The sequence below is a fragment of the Equus asinus genome, chromosome 7, assembly GCF_041296235.1.
Source record: "Equus asinus isolate D_3611 breed Donkey chromosome 7, EquAss-T2T_v2, whole genome shotgun sequence".
NCBI classification, from domain to species: domain Eukaryota; kingdom Metazoa; phylum Chordata; class Mammalia; order Perissodactyla; family Equidae; genus Equus; species Equus asinus.
This window is the reverse complement of record NC_091796.1, coordinates 769,725-789,135: the sequence shown is the minus strand read 5'-3', so window position 1 is coordinate 789,135 and position 19,411 is coordinate 769,725. Positions and strand designations below refer to the sequence as shown.

The following is a 19,411-nucleotide window of genomic DNA, read 5'->3' as shown; positions in this document are numbered from 1 at the left end:
CCAGAGCCCGGGAAAGAGAGAGAAACCCCTTCCGCTGCGGAGGGCGTGCATGTGGCGTGGGCAGGGGCTGGCGGCCGGGCAGGGTGGGGAGTCAGCGTGGCTTATGAAACCCAACCCCGTGCTCCCCACGGGCACGTGGCGTGAAGACCACCCCTCGCTCTGCCCTCTCCGCCGGGAGACCTGCCCGATCGGCCGTGCTGGGGACGCCTGAACTCCATGGGTGAGCAGCAGCGTGTCCTCCAGCCCTGGGCTGAAGCCCTGTCCGCTCTGGGCCAAACGTGATTTTCAGGCAGTGATGAGCACCGCCAGCGAGTTCCGACTGCGGTTCTGTCTGCAGGTGGCGAGGGACTCCTCCAGGGAGACCACGTGACTGCTCTGCCCTGGTGTTTTCTCCCTGCCTTCCGACCGTCAGCACCTCCGGCACCACATACCTCTGTCCTCAGTGGGCAAGGAGGACGTGCTGAAGATGGGAGGCCCGGTTGAGAACAGGGGCCGGGAGACCTCAGCATGCCAACGAGGCCAAATGAAAGAAGAGGGTTCACTGGGAATCCCCAATGCGGGAAGCTGAGGACCTGGAGATTTCAGGAGGAATTACACAGCCTGGGACCTCCCCCCTCACCTAGGCTGGAGTGTTGCCTTCATGCCAGAGGCCAGGGGCCTGGGCCAGCAGGCAGCACTTGTCCCAGGTCCCACGGCCTTGGCAGGGCGGCCGTGCTCCACCGGGAAGGGTCCATGGGGAGCCGTCTCCACGGCCTCGGGGGACCCGCGGGCGCCGTGATGGAGAGCAGACGTGCGCACCAGCTGGCTGAAGACCTCCGTTACAGACATTCTCTCAAAATGTAGATGTGCTCCTACATAGGTAGGGAGGCAGCTGGGGCCGCACGCAGGCCCACAGGCTGTGCTTGCACGGGGCGTTCTCTCCCTGCCGTGGAGAATCCACCTGCACACACGTGAAGAGGTGAAAACGCGGCAAGGAGGGTCTGATGACAGCTGATTGTCCCAACCACGTTCCTCAAAGCAGCGCTGGGCGTCTGTTGGGAATGTGTGTGCGGTTCCTCGTCACTCTCAGAAGAGTCTGACTAGTGAGATGACTCCTGTAAGTGGGTGTGAGAGGAGAAGCCCACGAGGAAGCGGGACCACAGGGAGTGAGCAGGGAGGTGATACACAGCCGAGGCCAGTAGAGACCCGCACAGGCACCCCCCGCCCCCGACGCTCCCTGCAGAAACCCAGCCACCAAAGGGCCTTCTACTTCCGGTCTGCCTCCGTCGCACCTCCCAGCCCGGCTCTCGAGGCCCCATCAGCTTCCCAGCGAGGGCCAGGTGGACGGCGGTGTAGAAGCGGTTCAGGAGCTCTGACTTCTGCCCCGGGAGCTGCGTCATCATGGGTTGTCTGTCGTTTGGACGCGGTTCATGGTCTGGGAGCGGAAGCGAGGAGGGGCGGGCAGGAGGGATGGCGGTTTTGCCTGCGGAAGAGTGTTTTCCTTTTCCAGCAGTCAGAGCCCTCTCTCCTGCGCCAGATATGCACTTATCTTTTCCGTTGGATCCTTACCCACTTCTCAGCGCCATCTTACTGTGCGTTCGAGTTCACCGAGTGTGCAGACGTTTATCAGATAGGGCGTCGGTAGCAGTAGAAATGCAGGAGGACATCCAAGTTAAAATTTTCACTTTGATTACTACAAATCCATGGGCCCTTGGGTCCAAAGCTTCTACTGCAGTTTGCAAATGGATTTTTATAGCACATTAGTGCTGGGGGTGATTCCAAGGAAAATAGTGCGCTCACTATTAGAACCAGCTGCAGCTTTCCGGAGGCGATGACTCACGCCCCTCTTCTTAATTGGGTGGGAGAACCAGGCAGGAGACACACAGGGACTCAGTCAAGTCGCTGTTTGTTTTCAGAGGGTATCCTAGCCACAAGCCCGCCCATCGCACCCATCTGCAGCTTGTGTTTATTTAACTTTTTTTTTCCTTCTCACAGTTCCAATCATAAAAACAGAGCCCACCGATGACTACGAGCCTGCCCTGACCTGTGGACCAATGAGCCAGGGCCTGAGCCCTCTCCCGAAGCCGTGCTACAGCCAGCAGCTCGCCATGCCGCCCGACCCGGGCTCCTGCCTCGTGGCCGGCTTCCCGCCCTGTCCACAGAGAGGCAGCATGATGTCACCGCCGCCCAGCGCCAGCCCGAAGCTGCACGACCTTTCTTCCGCTCCCTACAGCAAGGGCATGGCCAGCCCAGGCCACAGTCACCTCGGACTTCAGCGGCCAGCCGGAGGGGTCCTCGCTGTGCAGGAGGCGCCGAGACCCGTGGGCGTGCACCCCGGCTCCCCCCAGCAGCCGCCCCCCGCCCTGCTGCAGCCACAGGTGAGTCCACAGCTGAGCAGTAGCTGTTCCCCGGGTCGCCAGCCAGCACTCTGTCCCAACAGCTCCTCCTCTCCACTGCCGTCCGGTACCCAAGAGCCGACCTGTTTGCAGTCCTGCAGCCCAACCCGCCCATCCGTGATGGGCCACCAGCAGCACCCGCCGCCGAAGGTTCCGAGAAATGAGTCTGCAGCCACCCAGCCTCTGCCGCTGCCCGAGGTGCGTGAGGACAGTAATCATAGTCTGGCCCCCATTCCCGTAACGGTCAAGCGAGAGCCTCAAGAGTTGGACCAGCTGTACCTGGATGACGGTAAGTCCCCACGCCGGAGGTGTGCGTTCAGCCTGGCGCCGTATCCGAGAGTGCAGGAGGAGGGGTGCCTGTGTATGCGTGTCTGTGCGGGAAGCACTTCCTGCTGCTGTTGGCGGCGCTGTGTGGTCACCGTGTCAGCCGCCAGCCAGCCGCATGATGCGCAGCTCTGCTCTGTGACCTTGGTCCCGGCAATGTCTGTGTCTGTAGACCCTCAGGGGACACTGTCCGGGCCATACTGGCCGGAAAGTCAGGATGCTCCGGTGTGCTGGCCACTGGTGCAGACGGTGCTGCCGGGCGCGAGCTGGGAGTTCTGTCACAAGAGGCTGCCGGGGAGCGTGGCTGCAGGCTACGCTGTCCTGTTCCTTGGCATCTTAAGAGCTTCTTTAGTTGAGAGAACAATTTTTGAACAACTGCTTAGCTAGAGGTGATTAACATTGTACCCTGCACGGCGATGTAGAAACACTTGAGTGCTGGGACAGTCTCATCAGGAGCTCGGTGAAAGGATCATAAGGCATAGGGTGGCTCCTGGTGCCGGGGGCCTTCTCCCCGTACGGCGCCCAGCTGGCTCAGGGCAGAAACGCAGTCGAAAGTGCACGTTAGGATGGCTTGGGAAGGAAGTGCCCCCAAAACACCCGTGGTCAGGATAATTGGCGTGAAAACCTGAGTACCAAGGTCTTTCTGTGAGACGATGGCAGTGACACCTCGTTGTTGTTCTCAGCGTATTTGCTCTGAGGAGTCACCCTCTCTGGACGGGTGTGGCCCCAACTGAGGGAGAGCAGAGCCCTGACTCGCGCCTTCACCACCTCAATTGCAGGTGAACCCGCCACTGGGCTGAAGCTCCGCCATCTGCTCAGTAAGAGTGGGTCCCCTTAGCACTTCGGTGCCCCACCTGGACTGTCCGTCGGGTGCCGGCCGTCAGCGGGACGTCCCGTTCCCCAGGTGTCAGTTGTTTCCTGGGCGAGCGTACAAACCGATGCCCCGGAGCAGACGCTCCTCCCCCACCGCCAGGGGACTCAGATGGAGCCTGAGAACTGGGCACACGGCCCAGGGCCCTGAAAACGCTTGCAGCGTCGAGGCCTCGCAGCCTCCTTTAGCCCTTTTGCCTAAAATAACCACCAAACGTTGTAGGCTTTTATTCCCCGCTGCAGCTCTCTCAGTAAATGTCACATTTTCTCCAAGTTTATGTTCTGCGAGCTTCCCAGCCGCCCTGTGTCCCAAGGGGTCCTTTCTGAGGAGCATCCACTTTTGGAGCTGCTGTTGCAGAAGCAGGTGGCAGGTAGCGGGTCACCCACACTCTGTCAGCACCCATGTCCCACCAAAGGTGCGGACGTGAGCTGATCTGGGGACGCGTGAGCCTCCACGGTGGTGAAACCCGGCCGCGGCCTCTGAATGTGTCAGCGTCTGTCCCCAGCTCGGTGCCCGGGCGGGATGAGGACTCCCTCGTCTGTGCTTCACATGGCGCAGATTCCTGTCTGCGCAGGTGGGAGTGAGCCCCTGCCAAACGCCTCTCCCGCTCAGTCCTAACTTGAGGTGATGACCTTTCAAATATTTTCTTCTGTAAATATGCAACCCTTAAACCCCAGACCTCTTCAGGGTGCACTTATGGGTTCCTAAATAATGTCAGGTTCTCCTTCCTTGCCCCCTCAGAAGTGCGGGTCACAGTGATGCTTTCTGGAGCCTCCACCCAGAATTCAGCAGCTTCTTCCCCGAGAGCCACACTCTAGCTCCATAACTGCCCGCAGCACTTCAGGAGGTTTATTGCGACCCGGGAGGAGGTGCCGGCTTCGCGTGGACATTCTGTGCTGGTTTCACGTTTCATCTCATAGTTCCTCTGAGCTCACAGCAGGCCCGTGACAACAGTCAGGACGAAGGGAGGCCATGCTTCCTGCTACCTCCTCGGCACGGGGGCAGGTGTGGACTCCACCTTCGTTGCTGTGTCCAGCGAGGCAGACCGCTGCATCCGAGGTTGGATGCTGACACTCACAGCTGTAGCCCTGCCACTCTGTTTCGTCTCAGAAAGTCCCGGCGTGGTCCTGCTGGAGGCTGGGTGAGGACACGCCTCCCCCTCAGGTCCTGCCCAAGCCTCCTTTGCTTCCGGGTGACTGGGCAGCACACTCTGGCCCCTTCCCACCGGCCCCAGTGCCTCTCGTGGTCAGACGCAGCCTCGTTAGGATGTGCAGGGGCAGGGAGCTGCCCTGGGAGGCGTGCTCGTGAGCCGGGGGATGTTCTGCCTCCAGTGGACTCAAGTCGTCTTGAGAAGGTGCCCACGTGGCAGGTGTGAGGGACACTTGGGGCCGCTGCCCTGGGCGGGTCTCTGGGCCCCTGTGGACTTGAATTCACTTTATTTCAGGAATGGGACTTGGTTGAGAGGTCAAAGCTGAGTAAGATGGTCCAGGCTTAAGGCCTCTCAGTCCAGCAGGTGGGCCGAGGTTGCACAGGCCCAGCCCCACGGTGCAGACTGTCCTCTGCCGATTGTTCCCTGCGGTTGGCCTGGCGGGCTGTGGGCATGGAGCTCCAGGGACAAGGAAGAGCCCAGGCTTGGGGATCACCCATCTGCTCACTCTCCTGGTACCTCCGACCGGCTCCTGCCTTCCCACACTCCCCTCCTGACACCAGGCGCCGGGCCCTGGGCTCCTGCCTCAACACGTCTTTAAAACACCTGCACCCTCGGGGCCGGCCCGGTGGCGCAGCGGTTAAGTTCGCACGTTCCGCTTCTCGGCGGCCCGGGGTTCGCTGGTTCGGATCCCGGGTGCGGACATGGCACTGCTTGGCAGCCATGCTGTGGTAGGCGTCCCATGTATAAACTAGAGGAAGATGGGCACGGATGTTAGCTCAGAGCCAGGCTTCCTCAGCAAAAAGAGGAGGACTGGCAGTAGTTAGCTGAGGGCTAATCTTCCTCCAAAAAAAAAACAAAAAAAAAACACCTGCACCCTCTGCTTCAGGGCTCCTGTCTCCTGGCCGCTCCCTAAGGTCTTCCATTCTTAATTTCCCCCAAATACTCTGCCCCGTCGTCCCTGTGATCAGGTTCTCTCTCCAGAACACGGAACAGATCGTGTCACCTCCTGTCCCAAACCTCCCAGGGTTCTCCATTGCTAAAGCACCAGGTACCTCGTGTGCAGCTCCAGCCCCCCAGTGCTGCCCCACATGCACCCACCCCCGACAAACCTGTCTGTCCACTTAGGTCCTCAGATCATCGTGTGGTCCTGGGGACCCTTGGGCAGAGGTTCTGAGACCCAGCTGGTGCAGATCTGTGCACACGGTTCTCTCTGCCTCTGTTCCAGGCTGGATTTAATTCATGGGCCTTTATTTCCGTGGTCTCTGTAATCCTGGGCCAGCCATAAACAGAGCTTTCCAGTTTTAGCCTATGAGAGCAAAGCAATGTTCATTTTCTGGGGGTCAGGTTTGGTATCATGGTTAAGGTTGCTGAGCCAGAAGCTGCCCTGGAAAGCAGTGAATGCATTTATATACGTATGTGCATTTTCCTTATGTGATGTTTCATTGCTGCCCTGTGGTCCTCAGCTGGAACCACGTGACGGAAAAGGCTTGGGCCGCTGAAGAGTGAATGCTGGCCTTGGACCCTCACGGAAGTGGCCTTGATCCATCCCCCTGGGCGAGTGCCCCTCCTGGGCCTGCTGGAGCTGGTGGGGGTGGAGATGGCAGACAAAACTCTGCCAACATCCCCACAGGGACGGCCTTTCCTAGAGGAGGACCCTCCCGAGGTTGAGGAGGCCCTTGGGGTGAACACGCCGTGTCTGGGATGCAGCGTCTTGTAGGCCCAGGCTTCCCTCCAGCGGGCGCCCTGGCCCAAGGTGTTGGCATGGGTCCATGCACACAGGCCAGACGACCCTGCCCCAGGGGTAGCCACTGAAAACACTGGCTGTGGGGCTTTTCTCCCGACAGTTGGAACCGTGCATCGTCCAGTCTAGGCATCCCCCCACCACCAGGAAAGCAGATGGAATGTTCGTTGCTCTGTCTGAGCTGCTGAAGACTCCCTGAGTCCATGGACGGTTAGAATATGAAGGGGCCTAGCTCCTTCTAGAAAAGCTTGGGGTATTTATGGCAATGCAGTTAGGAGCAAGGAGAAAGCACTCCGTCCTCGTGAGAGGGTGGGCAAAACTGTCCGCTGAGCTCTGGAGGCTCACAGACGGATCTTGAAGCAGGATCTTAGCGCCAACCTCAGTTCCCCAGGACCAGAACCCGCTGTCTGGTCGTAGGGCAGTGATATCCATGCCGTCAGCCCCACGTTAGTCCTGGGAGACTTTTAGTGCAGAATAAAGGCCCACATCGTGAGCATGGGACCCGAACCCCCAGCCTCCCCCCCCCGAATTCTGAGGGCATTTTGGGGGCGGGTTCATCCTGGTGCCTTGGTGTCGGAGACAGCGGGAGAGACGAGTGGAAGGATATGCAGGTGTCGGGCGTGTGGGCTTAACCTGGAATGCTTGTGTCAAGCGTGAATGACTGTACTTAGCACTAGGACTCTGATCCTTTTCCGATCCCCATTTCAACGTTCCACACGATTGAGGTTTTTGAAAAGCAATTTGTCGGACAGGGACAGTGTCAAAACTCCTGCTCATTCTGGGGTGGAGGAAGGTTCCAGAGAAGGTGCGTATGCCAGCATGCGTGCGGTGTGGCCAGAGCGTGGCCTTCTGAGGCCTGTGGGAGAGGGGCTGACTTGTCTGGGGCCGATGTTGGGCGAGAGGGGACGCATGGGGCAGCCAACCCGCCTTTGCGAGGACAGCTGTCCACGCCACATCTCAGCCTGGCACGTCACCTGCCCCACCGACTTGAAAGAATCTCTTTAGAGCAGTGATTACTTAAGCTTTTGGAGTTGCAACACCTTATTATTGTTTGATTTCTCAACCCAATTATATTCCATCTTTCATCACCTCCACTCTGCTTTTTTTTTTTGCTGAGGAAGATTCATCCTAAGCTAACATCCATGCCAATCTTCCTCTCTTTTTCAGTATATGAGCCGCCGTGACTGCTAACAGAACCGTGTAGGTCCATGCCCGGGAACTGAACCTGGGCTGACGAAGCAGAGCATACTGAACTTAACCACTAGGCCACCAGGGCTGGCCCACTCTGCTTATTTTTAATTAAATGGATTTTGTTTAGTGTATATTTTTTTTAAGCTCCCCACGTCTCTTAAGAGAATGAGACGCACTTCAGAATCCCGGCTGTTCAGGCAGTGCCCTTGATGTAGAAAACAGGCGGCCATGAAATGTCTGGAGGGCGGGGGTGGGGAAGGGGGTCATTAGGACTCACTCCAAGGCTCCTTTCCCCTGTGTCTGGTTTTGAATTTGCAGCCTACACAAGGAAGAGGCGTAGAAGAGAGAACGGAAGCAGCAACAAAAAACTAAATCAGAAAACTAGACGCCATTAATTTCAAGTGGCCTTGATGTTAAAAAGCGAGCAGTCTGTCGATTACACAACAGGGGGTCAAGCTGGGTGGGCCGATGAAACCAGGACCGGGAGGGTGCAAGGAAGAGATGTGGGGCGAGCCAGCGACCAGGCCATGGGGTCTGGGATCCTCCATCACCAGCTGCGGGGGCAAGGCCTGTTCTCAGAGGGACGCGGCATCGCTGGTTCCCGGAGGCAGTGGCAAGCTCTGCGCTCCTGGCTGTGACCTGCCTTCCCCTCGTGGGGTTTCCCTGCGTGTCCCCGGCACTGACCTCTCCCTGGTCCTTGGGGAGCGCGCTGCGATTGACAGCAGTGAATTCGGCCACACTGGCGCTTCGGGAGCGCAGAGCCACAGTCCCTGTCCCCACAGTGACAATGAGGGAACTGAGGAGGCACAGTTGCTTCCCCCGCTCACCCGCCAAGGCTTGCTGGCGGTGCCTCCGCGGGGCTTCTGTCCGCCTGGCAGGACCTGAGCAGCACGCACTCAAGAGTCCTGTTTTCGCTTGCTTGCTTCATCTGAACAACCGCTGAGACGTCCTTCAGGGCCGTTCAGGCTCCTCAGGCTCGTTTGTAATGCTGATGGTGCTGGCCCTGAGGATTTAGAATCTGTTGCCTAGGTGTGCTGGGTTTTCATTTGGGTTTTACTTTGGTTTTCCGAGAATGTAGAATAAAAAAGGCAATAATGGGATATTATGTCCAGTTCCAGAGAGCCTAGGGCATTGGGGGCACATACCTGGCCATCATGTGAATTATCTAGAGATCTACAGGGGTGGTTCCGCTGTGCACAGCACGTCGTGTGCAACCTGCAGTTGGTCTGTGGCGCGGTGTGCTCAGACACGCGAGGGTTAAGGCCCTAGCCACGTTTGCATTCATCTCCAGGAAGACTTGCCTCAGACTGAATCCCGACTTGTTTCTCACTTGTTTCTACCCTCAGGTTTCCTTTCAAAAGGACTTGGTCCATAAAGAAATTTCAATTATAATTTATTCTTTGGTTCGACAATATTCATAAGATTTAAGCTCTCAATTTAGGCTTTCCAATCATGGCAGAACCACAAGGGTACATTTTTGAAAGATTAGTTTTATGGGCTTCACTTTATTTTGAATGTAGATTAAAAAAATATGTCATAAAAGCTCTACATGAGCCATTTCTCCAATACAATTTCCCTGCATTTCCCGTGGTAGAGAACGGGGCTCTCCTCCTGGTGAAGAGTTACCCTTTGACTTCCTTACACATAAATGTGGACAGTTCACGCACACACACGCACACACAAACACGGAATCATTTATGTATCAGGGGACACACTCCCATTTATTATTTATTATTTACATACATTCGCTGGGGACACATCGGAAACCCTTCTGCAATGCACGCTGACTCCAGCGCTTATGTGAAGGGACCGCACGATGGAACAGCCGTTCTGCGGAAACGGAGCACCGCCTCTGAGCCTTGCACTGAAGCAACGGCTCCCCAGATGTGGGCTGGTCTGCACCACGGCCTCCCCCACAATCGGCCCTTTCAGGCCCCTCCAGGAGCTCTCCTGTTTCCAGAAATCTAGATGTCATTAAAACAACAAGCAGGTGGACCAGGCCGGCCAGGATCGTGTCTGCCCCCGTCTGGGCTCTGAGCGCCTCCCCTCTTGCCCTCCCCTTCTTTCCTGAGCTTAAGCTGCTCCAGAGAGAACAAAAAGCTCTCCTCATGGAAAGTTTTACTAACCTGGCACGGCGCCCAAGTCTGAGGCCTTCCCCATTCCTAATGATGATTGAAAGAGTCTGTGTTACGGGATCAAACACGCTGAGTCGTTAATATTGCGGACGGAGGCTACCACATGATGGATAGAAGAATGAATTCAGCCATGCAAATAATTCATTAGGGTCAGTCCTTAATGCACTTGGATGTCTGCATGGGAGTCTTAAGGCATAAAAATTACACTACACACCACCCAGAGATGGGGACTGCTGTCGGCGTGGTCAACCAGCGAGCTTTATAAATAGGTTCCCTGGAGACCCCTACAGAGGGATCTCCCTACGCAGAAGAGTTCATCCAGTTCCAGGCCTGAGCTGCTGCTCCGTGGGCAGAACCTCTAATTGTTCCCTCAAAGGGCCACAACAGGCTTTTCCAAACCCGTGTGCGTGCCTCCCTGGGCTGTCAGAGTCTGTCTACAAAGAGACACACAGAGCCTCGCTTCCAGAGAGGCTGTGCCTCCAACTGGATCAGATGGATATGCCGATATTGGCTTACGTATCTTAGTCTTTCTCTAGATAAACCCGTGTCAGCCAGTATCCATCAGAGCCTGTTGGCCAATGTGACAATGTCTCTGTTAACCAGGTGTAGGCGGCAATCCAGCACTGTTTCTGCTGAGTCTTGGAAGGTGTGTGCTTTCCTGTTGAAAATCTGTTGCCATTGACCTCCAGGGCCGTGGCACTTAGGAGCCTGCCCCTTCCTGAAGGAAGGAGGGGACAGCAGGGCTGCCTCTAAGATGTCTGCTGAGTAAGGTTCTCTATAAATAGGGTGCTGCATTTGGCCACTGTAGGCACATGCTGGTGTGGCTGCCGGCTTTCAGCTCTGCAGCTTGTTGGGCTGTGATGGCAGAGTGTCCTCTGTTCCTTCCGACGGGTGGAGGGTGGGGACAAGGGGAGGGGGCACGTCGTCATATGACGCTGGAGCTTAGGTGTCTGAGGTCCTGGGTGCTTTTCTGAGTTGCCTGGTGTCGACATTAACTAGAAACCTGGAATGCTTTGAATTACACTATATTGCTAATCAAAGTGTCCTTCTACAGCCCAATTATTTTCTGTGTACTTGGAGGGGAATTCAGTAGTATTGCTTTCAGCTAATATTAACCTTCCACCTTTCTCCCTTAATCACAGGTCTTAGCTTATTTCCTTCTTTCAGTGGAGAAGGAATGGGCATTATTAATCAGAGGGAGAGAAATAGGGGTGGAGGAGAAAGAAACCAGAAGGGACGAGCTGGAAAGGTTTTGCGGAGCTCTTGGGCAATTAGCAGCGTGTAGGTCTATTTAGTGCCGAAAAACCCTCACGACCGGGAAGCAGAGATGGACAGAGAGCTGACGTCCAGAGAGGACTGCACGTGGCCAATGTGGGGCATGCTTGTGGCGTCTTTGTCCTTTGTCATAGGCGGGCTCTGAATGCTAGTAAAGCGTTCATGTGTGAGCGTTCGTGATGGCGATGCCGGGTTTTTTCTTGTGAGGATACACTCTGTTTTCCTCCTGCAAGGAGATGAACAGCTTTCCAGAAGTTCTGTAAATAGTTCTGTCTCCATTTCAGATCAAGTTGTACAACACCGGCCTGGTCTTTGCATTTTCTTTCTCTGATGCTTGTACGTTTCAAAGAACTTTCTTAAGAATGAGTGCTCTTTACAGATACTTTCAGATCTGTGAGCCGGCAAATAGCACACCACTGTGCTGTGTCACCAGAGCATGAAGCCATAAAGCAAGCCATTTAAAAGTATAATAGCGACATTCAGAAAGCCCAGCTGTCGATAGACCATCAGGGCCTGGCGTCTCTTTGGGGACAGTGGTGACCAGGGCAGTGGAGGGCTCTGTCTACATCTGTTGGACAACTGTGTTTTCGCAAGAGCAGCCACGGCCTGTAACTCAAGCCAGGCACTCGGTCTCCTGCCCCTGGAGCTCCAGGCAGAGAGCCAGCTAGGCACGAACACTTCCCAGGGATCTTCCTGGTACAAAAGTGTGTTCTTGCACATGGATTCCTAGGGAACAATGAATAACTGGTTCACAGTTGTCCATCAAGTCCAGGCAGAGAAGAACATGGATAATTGGAATTGTAGTAATTGTCTTCCCATCAGAGCTGAAAAGTCGTTCCCAGTCCAGCATGACACATGATTGCCAACAAACAGAAAACCCAGATAGCAATAATAGTAATGAGTACTGAATGTAAGTCCTTTGGTACTTTCCAAAGTGACGTTTTACATGTATTCTCTCAGTTTACGTATTCAACCTTAGAACAGTCCTGTGGGCAAACTACCAGCGTTCACCACACCTCACAGAGCGGGGCCGAAGCTGCGGGAAACGCTGTTGGAATCGCAGTTACTCAGAGTTGCAGTTAGCCAGTGACAGCCCCAGAGCCCCACCTTGGTCTGCCGCTCTGGTCTCTGCACAGTCTCTCGACTCCACCAAGGTTTAGCTCTATTGTTGAATATTTTTTCCCCACTAGAGACGTGGTGAGCAAAGATTCCTGCTCAAGAGTCTAGCTGTCGGATATGAGCTGGCCTTGCAAGCCGAAGAGCAGTGTCGTAGATTTGAATTTCTGGTTATCAACTGAGGCACTTTTTGATAACTCAAGAGGGACTGGAAGGAAAGCAAGACTTCCAGAATGATGAAGAAAGGACCTTGGTGAGGCAGCACTCCCCAAAAAAGTGACACGAATACTGACAAAACTATCAAATCAGTTATTTCAGAATCTGGAAATTAACCAGAGGCAGAACAAACTGAAAAGCATTTATTCAAGAAAAGCTGGGCCTTGGTAAGAACAGCAGGGTCTGTGGGGCTTTAACTTGGGACCTCTCCCATCGCCCCTCCCCACCTCTGTGGCACATCACCGTGAAAAGCCAGCAGCTTCACAGACAGGGAAGGAGATCGGCCTCTCTGAGGCTCTGTCAAAAACCCAGCCCCGGAGCACAGTCAGTACTTTGACTGGTTGTGCAGGTCCCTGGAAAAGCCACATTCCCAGGGCAGGGTCAGAAACGACAGACGGCTGGAATCCTGCTCGTCGGAGCTGCCACGGCTGTGCTCTCCACTGGGGCGGACAAGGGTCTAGCCCCACTAGATGACCACAGGGAACTGGAGAAGCCTGGCCTGTGCCTGGGGGTCTAGAAGACCACACACATGCCCACGGATGCACGCATGCTCAGGAAAGACCTCGGGGAAGAGAGGGCCCCAGCCGTTCACCTCTGGCTGAGCTTGAGACTCGATACAAGCAAAAGTGACAGCTAAGGCTGATGTGCACGCCTTCACTTAGAAAGTGGGCCTTAACATTTAGATTTCCTTGACAAAAGGTGGAAGATGTAACGGCTCAAGGCATTTAAAGAAACCTCCGACTGATAGTTGAGTGACCGTTAAACTATGCTAACCTGAGGGTGACCCCTAGGAAGCCAGGCTGAAAAATAAAGACAAGAATTTTTTCAAAAGAGGCCATACACTTCAGAGAATACAGATGTTACAGAAGTAGTCCAGGAAAGTCACTAATCAAAGAAGCAGCAACAAGGGCAAAAAAGAATGCAGAATTAACAACAAATCCTACAGTGGGGAGATTCGGATTCCAGAGTTGCTACAACATATTATCTATAATGTCCAGTTTTTCAACCAAAAAACTATGAGACGTGCAAAGAAACATGAAAATGTGACCCGTACACGCCGAAAGAACTACCCACAGGTGAGAGACAGCGTGCCCGAGAGGGCTCCCTGTCAGACCTGGCAGCAAGGCTCGGAGTCAGCCACTACAGATCTGTTCAAAGAACTAAAGGACACTGTTTAAGGAATTAAATGAAAATAAGCCAACTATGTCTCACTGAATAGAGAATGTCAATATGAGATTCTAAAAAGATACATTTGTACCAGAGTCAGGTAGAAGTCAAAAATTGAAAAGTGCAGTGACTGAAATGAAGAATTCACTAGAGGGAATGAACGACAGTTTGGAGCTAGCAGAGGAAAAAAATCAACAAACTTGAAGACAAATCAATAGATTATCCAGTCTGAGGAATAGAAAGAAAAAAGAATAAAGAAAAACAAACATACAAGAAACCACAGAGCATACAAACATATGCATAATGGGAATCCAGAAACAGACGAGAGAGAAAGGGGTAGAAAAAAATATTTGAAGAAATAGTGGTCAAAATCTTCCTAAATTTGATGAAAAACATTGTTATGCACATCTAAAAAGGTCAACAAATTCTAAGTAGGATAAATTCCAAGATTCACACCTAGACACATCATAGCCAAGTTGTCAAAAGACAGAGAAAAAGAGATAATCCTGAAAGCGGCAAGAGATGAACAGGTCATGCGGTACCTGGATTCCTCAATAAGATTAACAGCCAACTTCTCATTACCAACCATGGAGGACAGAAGGCAGTGTATTGCATATTCAAAGAGCTGAAAGGAAGACTGTTGACCAAGAATTCCATATCTAGCACAACTAGCCTTAAAAATGAAGGAGAAATAAAGTCCTTCCCAGATAAGCAAAGGTGCAGAGAATTTATTGCCAGCAGACCTGACCTACAAGAAGTACTAAAGGGAGTCCATGAGCACCTGCTTGGCAGTACCAAGCACAGTGCTAGATATTAGGGATAAAGCAGCAAACATGTCAAAAAAGTTCCCAAGACCCTGACAGTTTAGTTGAGAAGATCAAAAAAAAACAAGAAGTACTAAAGGGGGTCCTTCAGGCTGATGGTAGCTCAGATCCACACAAAGAAATAAAAAGCACTGGTAAAAGTAATCACACAGGTAAATAAAAAAGACAGCATATGCATATTTTTAAACTCTTTTCTCCTCCTGATTTAAAAGAAAACACATGACAATAATTACAAAACTGTGCTGATGGGCTTATAATACACAAAGATATCATTGTGTGACAGTAATAGCACAAAGGAAGGGGTAGGGAAAGAAGCTTTATCAGAACAGTTTCTATGTATTATTAGAAATAAGCTATAATAGTATATAATAGTATTAAATAGATTGCTTTAAGTTAAGATGCATATTGTAATTTCTGGAGGAACCATTAAAAAATAACTTAAAAATATATGTAATAAGCAAACAAACAAAAGATGAAAGAAAGCATTTAAATGATACACGAGAAAATATATAGTTGACACAAAAGACGGCAGTAACGAAGAATATAGGAACAACAAAAACAAGCAAAACCACAAGACGTGGAAAACAAATAGCAAATGGCAAAAGTGAATCCTACTGTATCAAAATTACATTAGATGTAAATGAACTAAACACTCCAATAGAAAGGTGTGGGTTGTCAGACTGGATTGGAAAACAAACAAACAGGATCCAACTATATTCTGTCTACAAAAGACATATTTTAGATTTAGAGATACAAATAGGTTGAAAGTAAAAGATGGAAAAGGTATATCATGCAAATAGTGACCCAAAGAGGTCTGGAGTAGGTGTACTGATACCAGACAAAATAGATCTGGAACCAGAGAAAATGTTACCAGAGACAAAGAAGGACATTTTATAGTGAGTAAAGCATAAATTGAGTAGGAAGATATAACAATTATGAATATATTTCCATGTAACAGCAGAGCCCCAAAATACAGGAAACAAAAATGGGCAGAACTGAAGGGATAAGTTGAAAGACAATTAAAAAATAATAGCTGGAGACTTCAATATTGCACTCTTAATAGTGCATAAGACAGCTAGGCAGAAAGTCAGAAGGACATAAAACAATCGAACCACACTGTCGGCTGGCTTGACCTGAAAGCCATGTAGAGAATGAGCCACAGGGGTGCACAGAGGGAACCTCCTCCAGGATGGCCTCCCACCAGGCCGTCAAGCAAGACTTCATAAATTTTAAAGGGTTAATTCTGATCACAATGGAATTAATCCATAGAATCAATGCAATCTCTACCAAAATTCTAGCAGGTTTTTTTTTTCCCAGAAACTGACAAAATGATCCTAAATTTATATGGAATTTCAAAGATCCAGAATAGCCAAAACAATTCTGAAAACAAAAAACAAAGTTGGAAGACTTACAGTTCTCAATTTCAAAACTTACTAGAAAGCTACAATAATCGAGACAGTGTGGTGTTGGCAGGAGACATGTAGATCAATGGAACAGAATTGAGAGTCCAGAAATAAATCCTTATATTTATGGTAAATTGATTTTTAACAAAAGTGCCAAGCCATTTAATTGTGGCAAAGGATAGCCTTTTTAACAAATGGTGCTGAAACAAGGGATATCTACATGCAAACGAGTGAACTTAGACCCTTACCTCACGCCATACACCGAAAGTTTAACTCAAAATTGATCATGAAATTAAATGTAAGAGCTAAAACGATAAAATTCTTAGGAGGTAACATATGAGAAAATCTTCAAGACCTTGGATTAGGCAAAGATTTTTTAGATATGACACTAAAAACACAGCCCATAAAATAAAAAAATTGATAAGTTAGACCTCATTAAAATTCAAAATTATTGTGCTTCAAAAGATACCATTAAGAAAATGAAAAGATAAGCAACAGACTGGAGGAATGTATTCACAAAACACGTATCTGATAAAGAGCTTGTATCCCGAATATACAAAGAACACTATTTCTCAATAATAGTAAGACAAACAGGCTAGTCAAAAAGTGAGTAAAAGATTTAGAGAGACGTTTCTCCAAAGAAGATATATGAAAGGGTAAGAAGTACATGAAAAGAGCCTGAACATCATTAGCCATTAGGGAGTACAAGTGCAATACTAATGCAAATGAGATACCAGTTCATACCCATTAGACTGTAATAAATAAGAGAGACAATAGCAAATTCTGGAGAGGATGTGGCGAGATTGGAACCCTCACACATTACTAGTGGGGATGTAAAATAGTATGTCACTTTGGCAATGTCTTAAAGTTGAACATAAATTTGCCATGTAACCCATCAGTTCCACTCTTGGGTGGAACTCAAGAGAAATGAACATGAGTCCACACAGACTTGACCACCAAGGTTCTTGGCAGCATTATCCATAATAGCCAGACTTTTGCAACAGCTTAAATGTCCAGCAACTCATGAATAGATAGGAAAAGTGTGTGATAGCCATACAATGGAGTATTAGTCGGCCATTAGAAGGAATGAGGTACTGATTCATGCTAGGACATGGATGAACCTTGAAATCAGGCTTAGTCAAAAAAGCCAGACACAAAAGTCCACATATCATATGGTTCCATTTATATGAAAATGTCCATAAAAGGCAAATCTCCAGAGGCGGTAAACGGCCTGGCGTGTGGACCTTGCTAAGGACGGTCGAGGTGTGCATCTCTTACACAGCTCAAGGAACTTCTTTTCAAAGGAGTGTTTAGAGTTAAGTACAATTTTGTGGAAGTACTCAATGCCGCGGGAGCAGCCATGCTCTCAAAGCTGGAGGCTTGTACACGTCACATATGGTTTTTCCTTTGTATGTGGAACATGCACAGTCCTTGGACTCCTTTTTTAGGGAGTGTTAGGAAAAAATTCGAATTCTATTTTTGTATGACATGAACACAACGCTGATGGTAGAATTTCTCTTAGGGAATAAAATATGTGTGCTCCTCCATTACTTACTGTTGAGCTGAGTAGACGATTATCTTGGAAACATGGACAGTAGTCCTATGAATTCCTCCGTCTGTTGCCGCTTGGCGGGATCGGTGCCTCTGTGTTTTCTGACCATGGGCAACTTGGGTTCTCTCTCACATTAATGTGGGTGGGGCACACAAAATTTTGAGTCCCTTTACCTTTTTCAGTTTGAATTTCGAAACAGGATTCTTCCTTCCTATCAGATTATACAGTGGACACTTCCACGTAGTAAAGAACAAAGAAAGTCTATTCCCCCTTCTAAACATCCGCCCTTATCAGGCCCGGGGGACCCCAAGTAATCAAAGCTGATACTTGGGACAATAAGTCGGCGAGGCCACTCCCCTCCCCAGGACTTGGGCAGTTATCGCTCCCACAGCCCAGCGGCTGGTTTTTTTTGGTCTGAAGTGGGCAGACGGTGCAGGATGCGGTCTTTGGGCCTAGGGGCCTGGGGGCGGCATTATCAGCCCCCTAGCCGTCCTCGCTCCCACCCCAGGACGGGCCCTATCAGGCCCTCACAGCTGCTGTTGCTTTAGATAGGGCAGGAAGTGAGCCCTGGGAGACAGCAGGAGCTCACAGCCTCAGCAGCATCTAGAAATGTCTGTGATTTACCCGCGGCTCTGGCTCCAGTCCGAGCCCGTGCAGGAGGGAAAAGGGAGAAAGTGCAGCAGATTCACTGTCTGGCCGAGTGCAGACGTGACGTCGGGGGAGTGTTGCCGTCACCGTGGGGGCCCTGGCTGTGTAAAACCAGGCAGCCGCAGGCAGCTCCCTCGCTCTCCTGCCGAGGGGGGACCCACACGGGGCAGCGCCCTTCAGTCTCTGGGGAAAGCCGTGTTCTACGGCCTCCTCCATCCTTGCTGCCCATAAAGCACTTGGTTTGCAGTTTAGTCTGTGTGTCTGCCTTGGTTCTAACAGGACTTAGAGCTCTGCCCCAGCGAAAGCTAGACGGGGAAACCAGGTGAGTGTCAGAGCTGGCATCTTGCATCAGAATGCGTTCAAGGTCCGGGTGGTTCTGTGCAGACATGTGCAGCGTCCTCTCACGCTGGTTTCAGTCCGACCTGCTCAGAGTGGTCTGAAACGACACGTTTCTGCACCGCCTTGTTCACAGGCAGAAGTCTAGCGAATCGAGAGATACAGCCCGGGGCTGGGGCAGCACCCTCCTTCTCCAGCACCCCCTGAAGTGTTTTCGCTGGAATTGGTTTTTAGAAAGGAGCCCAGAGAAGACAGTCCCTCCATTAGTGGCCTAGCTAGCATCTGTGACTGTTTAGTGTAAGAAATTACATTTTAGGACATTTCCTCTTAATTACAGCCCCAGACGAGATTGGTCGAGGAGGGAAACGTGCCCGTGGTCACGTGGTGTGGCCGCTGTCCCCGGGTGGGGAAAGCCGTGCTGTTTGCTGCTTTTGGCCCAGCTCCCTGCTTTCACGATGTCAAACTTAGAATCGCCTTTATATACACTTTCCATTTTTTTTCCACAGTAGCTGTTGCCAGCAAGCTGTAAACTACCGTATATCACTCAGATTTAAGAACCTAAACTTTAAAACAAATTAAACTCTTGTTGACATTGTAATAAAAATCAGAATGGAACTGAGCAGCTCGGTAGAAGTGAACTTCAATTATTTCTGTGGATTTAAGATTGTTTTCTGGGATTCCCAGACTCCCAGTACAGCAGAGTATTTCCTCTTGGCAGATGGCTGGAGAGAAAAGAGGTGGTGGGTGGATAAAGTGAGGTGGCCGCCGCTGGGCCAGGCCTGGGCAGAAGCAGAGTCTCCGTCCATCCGTCTATCGGTCCGTCCCCCGAGTGTTCTGGCTTCACAGGAGTGTCTGTGGCCACATTTGAAACAGCATCAGCAGGACAGCCAGGATGTGCCAGGCGGGGAGCTGTGTGTAGGCATTTTTTTAATGTATTTTAATTTAAGAAAAGAGCTGAGAAAATGTCAAATTCTGTTAATTAGGTGTTTATGCTGAATTGACAGGAGAATTAAAAGCACGGGGCTGACTGTCCTTCAAAACTGTCCAAACACCAGCGGACGCGTGAGGCTCCAAGCCCCCTTATCTT

General features: G+C 51.1%; 1 protein-coding gene across 9 annotated transcripts in view; it reads left to right on the top strand.

The window, feature by feature from the left end:
• The window catches only part of NFATC1 (nuclear factor of activated T cells 1), a 125,471-nt gene that overhangs the window by 87,980 nt on the left and 18,080 nt on the right, over nucleotides 1-19,411 (top strand). For 4 of the 9 annotated variants that reach the window (XM_044744011.2, XM_070512811.1, XM_070512816.1 and 1 more), the window contains one exon: nucleotides 1,975-2,664. In XM_044744011.2, coding sequence (XP_044599946.1) covers nucleotides 1,975-2,664 — 690 coding nt within the window. The remainder of the gene's footprint in view (nucleotides 1-1,974; nucleotides 2,665-19,411) is intronic. The other 5 variants (XM_044744013.2, XM_070512814.1, XM_070512817.1 and 2 more) reach the window with 2 other exon arrangements.